Here is a 12,700-nt window from a genome sequence, read left to right on the forward strand (position 1 = left end):
TTCCACAAGAGTATGGTCTCTGTGGCAGAGGTTAGGGGGTGGGAGTGACACAGGGACGGACAAGGTTGTTGTGGAGGTCGAGTGGGCAGTGGAACACCACATTGAGAGGGGATGGAAATATACTGAGTAGGATGTCCCTCATTTCAGGGCATGACGACAGATAAAGCCCTGACAAAGGATGTGGTTCAATAGTTCCAGTCCTGGGTGGCACTGGGTAACAAGGGGGCTTCCTTTTTGTGGTTAGTTCTTGGGATGGATGTGATGCTCAGATGTGTGTGGAGCTGCTGCACAGGGGATCTGTTTGTGTGTTAGGTTTGAAGGCTATTGCCTGTCTGTGGAGGTCTTTATGAGGCCTTCGGCATGCTGGGTGAGGGAGTTCTCAACACTGCAGATGCATCTGCCAATGGGGACTATATGGTTGGGATTTTTGGTGTGGAATGATTGGCAGCTGTTAAAGTGAATGTACTGTTGGTGACTGATGGGTTTCCTGTGGACTGGGGTATGGATGTAGCTATGTGAGAGGAGGAGATCAACATTTAGGAAGACGGCACGCTGGGTGGAGGAGGACCAGGTGAAGTAGATGGGAGATAAGGCATCAAGATTGTGGAGGAATGAGAATAAGATGTCCTGGCCTTGTGTTCAGATTATAAAAATGTTATCAATAAACCTGAACCAGACAAGGGGTTTGGGGTTTTTGGAAGCTAAGAATGATTTCTCTAGCTGGCCCATGATGAGATTGGAATAGGAGGGTGCCATGGCTGTGCCACAAATTCTTTTGTATACCCTTCTTCAAAGGTGAAGTAGTTATGGGCTAGGATGTAGTTGGTCAGTTGTACAAGGCATGAGGTAGTGAGTTTAGAATCTGCATGGCCTTGGGAGGAGGTAGTGTTAAGTTGCGGCAAGGCCATTAACGTGAGGGATGTTTATGTATAAGGAGGTCGCATCAACAGTGACAAGTGGTGACCCGGGAGGTAAGGGTGTGGGGATGGTAGAGTGCCGGTGCAGGAAGAAGTTGGTATCTTTGATGTGGGAGGCTAGGTATTGGATAATTAGTTGCAGATGTTGGTCAGCAAGGAGTGAGACTCTTTCAGTGGGAGCACTGTAGGCAGCCACAATGGGGCATCCTGGATTTTTAGATTTGTGAATTTTGGCGAGCATGTAGAAGGTGGGTGTGCAGGCTGTTGTTGGGTTGATTAGGGAAATGGATTCAGGGGAGAGGTTCTGGGAAGGTCCTAAGGATTTCAGTAGAGATTAGAGGTTCTGTTGGACTTGTGGGATGGGGTCTCTTTGGCAGAGCTTGTAGGGGGTGGTGTAAGACAACTGACATAAGCCCTCTGCCAGGTAGTCACTCCCGTTCATCACAACAGTGGTGGAACCTATGTCTGCCAGGAGAATGATCAGATCTGGATCCATTTTTAGATCGTGTAGGGCAGTTCTTCCTTCTGATGAATGGTTGTTGTTTTTAGGGAGGGACCGGGGGAAGGATAGAGAGGCGAGGTTGGAACTGCTGGAAGGTGACCAGGGGAGTGTGGGAGGGTCACGGTTGGATGATATGAATTGGTACAGGCCGGGATTGATTTTAGAATTGGATTGGCTTTGGTTGGAGGGGTTGGTGTCAAAGGAGTGTTTTCACCATAGGGAGTGGGAGAAGGATAGTAGGGCCTTCTCAAGTCCAGTATGGTTATAGCTGGGGAGTAGGACTGAATGTGAGGCCTTTGGATATGACTGAAGCTTCTTTGGGGCTGAGGATTTTGATGGAGAGGTTAACAACAGTGTTCTGGGACTGTTTCGTTTCTGGAGTGTTGCTAGGGGATTTTGGAGTATGTGGTAGATTGTAAAGGTCATTGAGGCAGGATCTGGGTGCTGTGAGGGGTTGATGAGGAGGAACACTGTAAGTAGAATTGGGGTTGAATAGTGGTGGCCCAAGATGAGATGGGTTTTCATCAGGCTAGATAACTTGTGGAGATAGTGTCTGGAATGTTTTTCTAGGTGTTGGAGTGTCAAGAATTTAATTTGGGTGTTGAGTGTAGTTAGTGGAGACTCCATAGTAAGAGTATTTTGTAGAGGGAGTGGAGGTGGTTCAGGGATGCCTGTGCCATGGAGATGTGTTTTTGTAGAACCAGGCTTGTGAGGGAAGGGGACTGGCAGTGTCTGAAAAGATCATTGTGCAAGGAGGGGTGGGATCCACTAACAGGGATTTTTATGGTTAAGCATTGGGGGAGGGGGGATTCCATGGTTTAGGCAACATTTAAGGAACAGGATTTTGGCTAGGGGTAAGGAAACATAGAGGAGGGATCCATTGTGTTTGGGGGGAGGGGAGAGGGGAAAGATGGCACTGGGGAAGAAAGTTGGTGTTGAAAGTGGCGGGTAAAGATTGCAGGTAGTTGCAGGGCGAGTTGAATAATGTTGATGGGTGTAAGGAGGGAAAGGAGTTGTGTTGGGGGCAAGGGCTAGTGGCTAGTACTGTGTCAGCAGTATATCTGGTCACGTGTGATATATCATCATGCACACACAATAAATTTGATCATGTGTGATTTATCATCACATGTAAGAGATAAAATGAAAACAATCACAGGCAGATTCGAAGTGATACATGAGAGAGGGAAGGATTTTACGTTGCTAAAGGTGCGTTATGCAATTATCGGGAGTTGTGTGGCATGTGGAGTTGTATGCACAGCTGATGTAACAGACACGGTTGTAACTACAGGGTGTAACAAAAGTTGTGTGTGTCGCGGCCATTATGGAGTGTGTTATAATGGCAAGAGGGAAGAAATCAGAGAGAAAGAAATGCAAAGATAATAGAGGGCAGCTAGTAAAGGAGACAGTAATGAAGGATGAACAGCAGCAGGCCGAAGTGGCAGAGCGGTTCTAGGTGCTTCAGCCTGGAACCGTGCAACCACTACAGTCACAAGTTCAAATCCTGCCTCGGGTATGGTTGTGTGTGATGTTCTTAGGTTAGTTAGGTTTAAGTAGTTCTAAGTTCTAGGGGACTGGTGACCTCAGCTGTTAATTCCCATAGTGCTCAGAGCCATTTTTTTTTTTTTTTTTTTTTATGAACAACATGAGGTTTGGATGGAAGGGAGCAACTAGACAATATAATAAAGTATGGAAAGCTCTGGTTGACAATAATGAATTAATTAGGAATAAAGGAGATGGCTACTGGACAGGCAGAAGCATTGTCACATTCATTTTTCAACTTGGGAAAAAAAAAAAAAAAAAAAACCACACACACACACACACACACACACACACACACACACACACACACACACACACACACACACACACCTGTCTCCCTACATTGTGCTCAGTCAACTGCCAGCTCTTCCCTCACTCACAGGGAATGTATTCGAATGAGGTGTGAGTGCAGGGCTTGGTGGGCTTAGCGTTGTAGAAGGACGAAAGGCATGGAGGGGGTTGCAGGGAAGCATCTAGCAGCTCATGGAAGGATAGGGACCCCTCTGTGGGCTAGCTAGGGTGCAGGTGGAGGGGTCAGATGGCAGACAGCTGGGCACATGATTTCACATGCTTGGGCATGAGATAGCAGCACACAACTACCTGACACAAATTGGGTGGGGGTAGGCCAGGAAGGTTACAGTATGAAAAATTTGCTGCACAGCTCAGAAAAGCTGGTGGTGAAGGGGAGGATACAGGTGGCACAGTTTGTGAAACAGCCATTGAAACTCACACATTGTGCCACTGGGTGGGTCACCTTGTTTTTGGCAACATTTTGAGGTGGCTATTCATTCTAGTTGACAGCTGGTTGGTTGTCATACCAATGTAAAATGCTGTGCAGTGGTTGCAGCAGACCTGGTATATAACGTGGCTACTTTCACAGTTTTCCAGGCCTCTGATGGTGTATGATAAGCCTTTGATGGGACTGGAGTGTGTGCTGCTGGATGGGTGGATTGGGCAGGTCTTGCACCTAGGTCTTCCACAAGAGTATGATCGCTGTGCCAGGGGATTTTGGGTGAAAGTGGCGTAGGGATGGACTAGGATTTTGTGGGGGTTGGGAGAGTGCCAGAATACCACTTTGGGAGAGGATGGAAGTATCTTTGGTAGGATGTCCCTCATTTCAGGACATCATAAAAGATAATCAAAGTCCTGATGAAGGAAGTGATTCATTCGTTCCAGTCCCTGGTGGTATTGGGTGACAAGAGGGGCACTTCCTTGTGGTTGGTTTTTGGGATGGATGTGAGGATCAGGTGTGAGGATATGGCATGGGAGATCTGTTAGTGTATTATGTCTGGAGGGTATTGCCTGCCTGTGAAGGCATTTATGAAGACTTCAACATATTGGAGAAGAGAGTTCTCATCACTGCAGATATGCCTGCCTTGGGTGGCTAGGTTATATGGGAAAGAGTTTTGGTGTGGAATGCATGGCAGCTGTCAAAGTGCAGGTACTGTTGGTGATTAGTGGGTTTGATGCGGACCGAGATATGGATGGAATCATCTTAGATGAGGAGATCAACATCTTGGAAGGGGCTACAGTGTGTGGAGGAGGACCAGGTAAAGTGGATGGGAGAGGAATGGGTTGAGATTGTGGAGGAATGAGGATGAGGTGTCCTGGCCTTAGTTCCAGATTGTAAAGATGTCATCAATAAATCTGAACCAGAAAATGGGTTTGGGTTTCTGGGAAGCTAAGAATGTTTCCTCTAGGTGGCCCATGAGGAGGTTGGCATAGGAGAGTGCACTGTGGGTGCCCATGACTGTGTCAGGAATTTGTTTGTATATCTTCCCTTCAAAGATGAAGTAGTTATGGTTTAAGATGTAGTTGGTCTGGTGAGCAAGGAATAAATTGGTGGATCTGGAATCTCGAGGACATTGGGAGAGGTAGTGTTCAATTCAATCCCCACTGTCTAAATGTCATCACCCAAATTAAAATCCAACACCTAGAAAAACATTCCAGACACTACCTCCACAAGTTACCAGCCTGCTGAAATCCTACTCTCGTCTTGGGACACCACTATCCAACCCAACTGTACTCGCAATGTCCCTCCACGTCATCCTCTCATAGCACTCAGACCTTCTCTGACTGACCTTTTTTTACCTACCATATCCTCCAAAACCCTATACCAAGACTGCACAAAATCCAGAACCAATAGATTCCCAAAACACTGTTGTTAACCTTGCCTTAAAAGTCTTCAGCCCCACAGAAGTTTGTCCTGTCTAAGGGCTCACCTTCAGCCCTTCTCCCAGGTTTAACCACGTTGAACTTGTGAAGGACCTACTCTCCTTCTCTCACTCACCTACACTGTAAACACTTCTTTGTCACCAACCAAACAAAAGCCAATCCAGTCCTAACATCAAACCCTGCCTGTCACAGTTTGTACCATCATCCAACCTGACCCTCCCAAACTCATGCTAAACCATGCTCCGGTCACCTTCCAGAAATTCCAAACTTCCAACCTGGCCTCACCATCCTTCACCAGGTCCCTCCCTAAGAATAACCTTTCAGTAGAAGAAAGGACTGCCCTATATGATGTAAAAACAGATCCTGACCTGATCATCCTCCAGGCAGATGAAGGTTCCACGACTACTGTGATGAACAGGAGTTAATAATTGGTAGAAGGCCTGCGGCAGTTGTCAGACACCTCCACCTACAAGCTGTGCCAAAGTGACCCCATCCTAGAAGTCCAACAGAACCTCCAATCTCTGCTGAAATCCATAGGCCATTCCCAGAACCTCTCCCCTGAATCAATTTCCCGATTACCCCAACAACAGTCCGCACTCCGACCTTTTACATGCTCCCAAAAATCCAAAAACCTAACAATCGTGGGTGCCACATTGTGGCCAGTTACAGTTCCCCTACAAAAACAATCTTAGCTCTACTGTCCAACATCTGCAACTACTTATCTAGAACCAACCACTTCCTGCACCAGCTCTCTCTCATTACTGTTGACGCAACCTTCTTATACACAAACATCGGACATGCCCATGCCCATGCCCATGGCCTTGTCATAATTAAATGCTACCTCTGCCAAAGCCCTGCAGATTACAAACCCACCACCTCATTCCTTGTACACCTGGTCAAATACATCCTAACCCATAACTATTACACCTTTGAAGGGAAGAAGGGGAGGCATAGATACAAATTCATGGCACAGCTTTGGCACCCTCCTATGCCAGCCTCTTCATGGGCCACCTAGATGAAGCATTCCTAGCCCCCCAAAACCCCAAACCCCTGGTTTGGTCTGACACCTTTATAATCTGGAACTCAAACCAGGACACCTTATCCTCATTCCTCCACAATCTCAACCCCTTCTCTCCCATCCACTTTACATGGTCCTCCTCCACCCACTGTACCACCATCCAAAGTGTTGATCTACTCATCTAAGAATACTCCATTCACACCTCAGTCCACACCAAACCCACCAATCACCAGCAGTACCTGCACTTTGTCAGCTGCCAACCATTCCACATCAAAAATCCCTTCCATGTAGCCTGGCCCCTGTGGCAGGTGCAAATGCAGGGATGAGAACTCTTATCCAGTACACTGTGGAAGGCTTCATAAATGCCTCACAGGCAGACTTACCCTCCAGACGTAATACACAAACAGATCTCCTGTGCCATATCCTCACACACACCTGATTCTTACATCCATCCCAATATCCAACCACAAGGAAGTGCCCCTCTTGTCACCCAATACCACCAGGGACTGGAACAAATGAATCACTTCCTTTGTCATAACTTTGACTGTCTTTCATCATGCCCTGAAATGAGGGACATCATACCAAAGATACATCCATCCTCTCTGTGTTGTTCTGGCACTCTCCCAAACTCCACAACATCTTAGTCCATCCCTATGCCACTTCACTCACAATCCCCTGGCACAGGGATCATACCCTTGTGGAAGACCCAGAAGCAACACGTGCCCAATCCACCCATCTAACATCATGTACTCCAGTCCCATCACAAGCTTATCTTATACCATCAGAGGCATGGTAATCTGTGAAAGCAGCCGTGTTATGTATCAGGTCTGCTGCAACCACTGCACAGGATTTTACATTGGTATGACAACAATCCAGCTGTCAGCTAGAATGAATAGACACCAACAAACTGTTGGACCACACAGTGGCACAACATATGAGATTTGAATGGCTGCTAAACAATCTGTGCCACCTGGATTCTCCCCATCACCACCAGCTTTTCTGAGCTGTGCAGAAGGGAGCTATCCTTACAGCACATCCTTCACTCTCGTAACACATCTGGCTTAAACCTAAGGTAACTTGCTGTCCCCCACCATGTGCGCATCTTGTGTGTGTGTGTGTGTGTGTGTGTGTGTGTGTGTGTGTGTACACCATCCCCTGTCCCAGTACCCCCGCCCAATTTGTGTCAGCTAGTTAGTGCTGCTATCTCACATCCAAGTCTATGCAATCATGTGCCCAGCTGTCTGCCATCTACACTTGTACCTAGACCCCCTAGCTAGCCCACAGATGGCCCCCCACTGTCCCAAGAGCCTTTAGATGCTTTCCCCCAACCCTCTTCCAGCCTCCCACTATGCTTTGACTTGCCCAACTAGAAAGTCAGTTTGTGCCAGCACATGTAATCACAGATGACACAGAGGACAGTTATGCAATTACTGTGCTCAATGAAGATAGGCCCTTGGAGGTGCAAGATATTCTGGAATCACCACAGAGCACTGATTGTTACATAGCACTGCATTTCACCCCATTGCAGCTACTACATTGACTGCGTACATTAATGATCAATTCAGTTAGTGACAACATTCTGTGGAATATTTGCTTATCACTCCTGCCACCTGATGCACAGAGGATACAGACAGTGTGCACAGGGGATCTAGATGCACTGTGCAAACCGTGGGTCATATAGTAGAAATGTACCTGTTCATGTGCATCACAATAGTTTGCCTGCACCCTCAGGCAGATGATACACATGCTGCACTACAAACACAGGTTGCTGCATTACAACTCAGACTGCTAGTTGCTGATCTTGTTGCCACTGCTCACTGGAAAAGCGCATCCGCTCACGTTCATCACCAAGACTCTAAGGTGTGGAAGTGTAGCCTGCCATGTGAAGAGCTAAACTCAGCAAGAAGTCAGTGATGACAGCCTTTGGCTCTGCAGATGATAGCTGTCGACTGTTTGTAGTGGAGCATGGCCCAAAATTACAGTTTTGGGTAGATGTGTGCTGATGTGTCAGTCTGTCCATCTGCCCTTCTGCCACGTCGCAACTGCGATGTCTGTCACTTTTTCACAACAAATGAACGTGTCACATTAGTGTTGAACTTAGCCCTACAGTACATATTTGAATGGCAGTACGTCATAGTGGACATGATGCACCCTGTACTTGGAATGGATTTTTTTATCGTTTTATGGACTGCTGCCTGACCACCATTACAGATGCCTTCTTGAAACTACTACCAGCCTAGCAAGCCAAGGGTCAGTGCGTTGTGTGTAAGACATAGCAGTCTGGTAATTACTGGTGATTATCCATTCATAGAACTCCTCAGGTAGTTCCCGGAGATCACGTGCCAGGCTCTCTCGCTAGCACCTGTGCAGCACTCAATGGTGCACTATATTTTGACCATGCGTGGACCACCATTTCATGCTTGACTGTGCCAGTTGACACACCAAGAAGCTGCAACTTGTTGAGCAGGAGTTCTCGTACACACATGAACAAGGAATCTGCCAACCATCGAGCTGTAGTTTGCCATCTCTACTACATGTGATCCCAAAGAAGACTACTGGAAGGCATCCATTGACTTTTCACAGCTTCATGGCAGAATCATTCCAGATCGATATCCAGTACTGCATATCAAAGATTTTACATTCATTGTCTACAGTAAACACATCGTTCCTACTTTGGACTTAGTTCGTATGTTCTACCAGATACCTGTTGCCCTGGATGATGTTGCTGAGACTGCCGTCTGCACACCATTTGGACTATTTGAATTTACCCAAATGCATTTTGGGCTTTGTAATACTGCCCAAACACTTCAACAGTTCATGGATGAAGTCAGATGAGACTTAGATGTTTGTTATGTATATATCGATGACATTCTCCTCATGTCAAGTTGGGAGGCAGAACACCTGTCTCACAACAGATTTTCACTTGTCACGTGCACATGACCTGCTTGTCAACACATCGAAGCAAGTTTTCAGAGCAGCTGAAGTACAGTTCCTAGGCTATATTATCAACTCACAAGGCCTACAGCCACCAAAAGAGAAAGCAAAAGCTATACTTAATTTTCCGCTGCCTACAACAGGTAAAGAATGAAGACAATTTCTTGGCACGGCCAGTTTTTGCTGTTGGTTTGTTTCCAGTTGTGCCCTACAAGCTGCACCACTGAATAAATTCTTGCCTGGTTCACTGAAACCAAAGGGCAAATTCCAGTGGAACAATGAGACTGAGTTGGAATTTACCGAGCTGAAGACTGCCATCACAGAAGCTACAGTGTTTGTGAGCCCATTTCCACAGGCGCCTCTCACCCTGACGGTCAACACATCTGCCACTGTAATCAGTGCTGCACTAAAACAGCAAATAAATGAGCACTGGCAGCCATTACTCTTTTTCTTTTGAACAGAATTTCCCCAACTGTGATTGCAAATTGTAAGCTGTTTATGTTGCTATTAAGAAATTTTGTCACATGTTGGGGGCAGACAGCAGTATGCTTTGATCACAAGTCATTAACATATGCTTTCCACCAGCATCCAGAGAAAGCATCACCATGTCAGTTGCGACATCTTGACTATATCGGACAGTTCACTATCAATATTGTTGATGTTGCAGGAGAACTGAATATGTCAGCTGACACTATCTCTCTCGGATCAAAGCGATCACTGATGCAGTTGATTTTGAAGCTCTTGCCACAGTGCAACAATAGGATAGTAAGCTACAAAATTTGTTGGCACAACCACCAGGCCTTCAACTCCGCCATATTAGGTTGTTATTGTGAGCCGTGCTGCTGTATTGCGACATTGCCATTGACAAATCACAGCCATTTGTGTCTCTTGATTTTCACTAACAGGCAATCACCTCTTTGCATAACATGTCATACTCTGGAGTATAAGCCACTACCAATGTGGGGAATCAAGCTATTATTTGACCAAACATGGACAAAGATTGCAAGCAATATGTGCGACATTGCGTGCTCTGTCAACGAAATAAAGTTGGCCAGCACATCAGGTCATCTCTTGGCACATTCCTTCCTCCAATTTGTAGATTTGGACATGTCCATGTAGACTTCGAAACTCCTGTCCCACCGTCAGAAGGATACAACTACTGATTTACAGCTATCAGTCATTTTACATTTTGGACCAATGTGTCCTGGATCACCGACATTAACGTCAAAACTGTTGTGAAAGGTCTCTGTGCATTCCTGAAAGATGATCTGAAAGCCATGAGTGAAGAACTTTTCTATAGCCAGCTAATAAAACTGCCTGGTGAGTTTTTTACAAATGTGCCAGATAACTGCATTAACGTGTTAGATTTTGTACACAAGCTATATACAAATCTGGAAACTATGCCCCCTTGTTTAAAGGGATCAGCCGACCCATTGCCCTTGTGTTTTTATGAGCTACAGGAGTGCCATCATGTCTTCATACAGCTTGAGGCAGTATGCAAGCCATTACAGCCACCCTGCGCTGGATGTTACCATGACATAAGCAGAGAAGACAAGACATTCTCAAAGTCGATGTTATGGGTATGCCAACCACTATCACCATCGACAGGCTCAAACCAGTTTCCCATATACCCTATACTAGTTCAGACTTGTCTGCAGATGACACAAACTCGACTAATACTCCATCCGCTATGCCTCCGGAACAGATCAGCTGCCATAGACGTTGAAGGCTGCCTCTAAAGTACCATCAGTAACCTGTGCAAGACTTGTTGTTACCTGGTCTGGACGACATGTCTGATTAAACAGAATAATATCATTAACACTAAGTAGAGTTAAGTGTAGTGGTACATGCAAGTAATTACTAATTTTAGAGATGACATTTAGTGCAGTTGCTGACTTATGTTTTCTCTTTGGTTTATATATGTTTTATTCTGTTGTTGAATATTCTATTGAATGGAGTTGTATGAGCTATAGTTTAGTTCTTATGTTGCAATAAAGTTAATTTTTCTAGCCCACAACAATTATTTATAATATTTTTGTACAGTTTTTACTTGCTCTTTCTTATGTATATCCCTCAACATGTTTGTTTACCCCCTTATTTCTTAGAAATTTAAAGCCAACAGCTCTGACATATCGGTTGTCTACAGCTCATCATTATGGTTTTATAATTTCAGTTACAGGTGACGCATTAAACTGTGTTCTTTGATTTATTCTCTGCAGTTCCTTTTGATTTGTTTTGGCATGTCATTTTATTCCTTGTAACACCTAGGCACATCCCTCTTTTCTTTTTTTAATTTTCTTCAAGCAAAGCAGTTGGCAATTTGGTAAACTTTGAAGTTAGGGTGTGGGAACCTACTCTGGTTGTTCATCTTATCCTGTTTTGGCAACTGATCAGTAATCACTCATCTACAGTCCCACATAAAAGTACAGATAAAATACAATGAAAACTGTTGTTCTCTACCTTATCCAGTCACATGCCTCACCAGATACTTAGTTCATGAAGCATCAATTTGCTTGTGTTACATCAGATAGGACAAAGTTGAAAATTTGTGTGTGTGTGTGTGTGTGTGTGTGTGTGTGTGTGTGTGTGTGTGTGTGTGTGTGTGTGTGTCTGTGTGTGTTTTTTTATATTTAACTCTTAATGAATTTTAATAGTTTGTATTGTGTTAGCTGTTATTACTTGTTAATAATGATAAAATTATTTTGCAGTGTAAAAATGGAAACAGAATGCTTAAGTGATGGCTCACCCACGACTGCTGCACGTGATGTAAAAGAACCAGATGCAGCCGAGTTTGAATGTGATATTTCTAATGAATTATCTGTGATTGATATCAGTATTGATGATGTATCTCCTGATTCACCTCAATCTTGAGTTCATGTTTTTGTATGTTGTAAGCTGAGTAAAGAGTGCTTATTTATTTGTAGATTTCTTGTTTTACTGATTACACTTACTCTCTTTCTCTGAGTCAGTTTGAAGATTAACATTTACAGTAAATCCCTAGTTTCATGATACCAACAATCAAACCACTGACTTTGTAGACACTGACACTTGTTCGTAATCTTTGCATCTTCTAAGTCAGTACAGACCATGAATACATAATTACTTTGAAGGACTGGGTGTATTGAATGATACTGATGCCTAGTTTGGTGTAGATTTTCTGAACACGAAACTTCCTGTCAGATCAAAACTGTGGCTGGATGAAGCCCCAAACTTGGGTGTCCCAAGTTAGTTTCGGTCAGGCACATAGTTTTAATCTGCCAGAAAGTTTCATATCAGTGCACACTCCACTGCAGAGTAAGAATTTCACCTGAAACATGTTTGGCTGCTTTGTGGTGATCCTCTAACCTTCCTGACACACTACTGTGGTACTATCAGATGACACCAAAGTGACTGATCTTGTTTTAAGTTTCACCCATGAAGTATTTCCTACTCATCATTGTGAGGTGGGGCACTTTGACTTCATTGGCCACCTGAGGGATTGGAGGGGTGGGGTACCCCTTGCCTGCTCTGGCCCAGGGGAACATGGTGGCCATTGCTCAGTGGCCTGGCCTGGCCCAGCCCAGCCCAGCCCCTAACCTTCCCACCTTATTTACCTTGTTATTTTATGTTTGCCAT

At 45.0% G+C, this 12,700-nt stretch overlaps 1 protein-coding gene across 2 annotated transcripts in view; it reads left to right on the forward strand.

The window, feature by feature from the left end:
- LOC126272751 (snurportin-1-like) overlaps positions 1 to 12,008 on the forward strand; it is an 82,749-nt gene extending 70,741 nt beyond the window's left edge. For both annotated transcript variants that reach the window (XM_049975851.1, XM_049975850.1), the window contains one exon: positions 11,794 to 12,008. In XM_049975851.1, coding sequence (XP_049831808.1) covers positions 11,794 to 11,956 — 163 coding nt within the window. In that variant the 3' untranslated portion in view covers positions 11,957 to 12,008. The remainder of the gene's footprint in view (positions 1 to 11,793) is intronic.
- The last annotated feature ends 692 nt before the right edge of the window (positions 12,009 to 12,700 follow it).

The sequence above is a fragment of the Schistocerca gregaria genome, chromosome 5 (genome assembly GCF_023897955.1).
Source record: "Schistocerca gregaria isolate iqSchGreg1 chromosome 5, iqSchGreg1.2, whole genome shotgun sequence".
Lineage (NCBI taxonomy): Eukaryota > Metazoa > Arthropoda > Insecta > Orthoptera > Acrididae > Schistocerca > Schistocerca gregaria.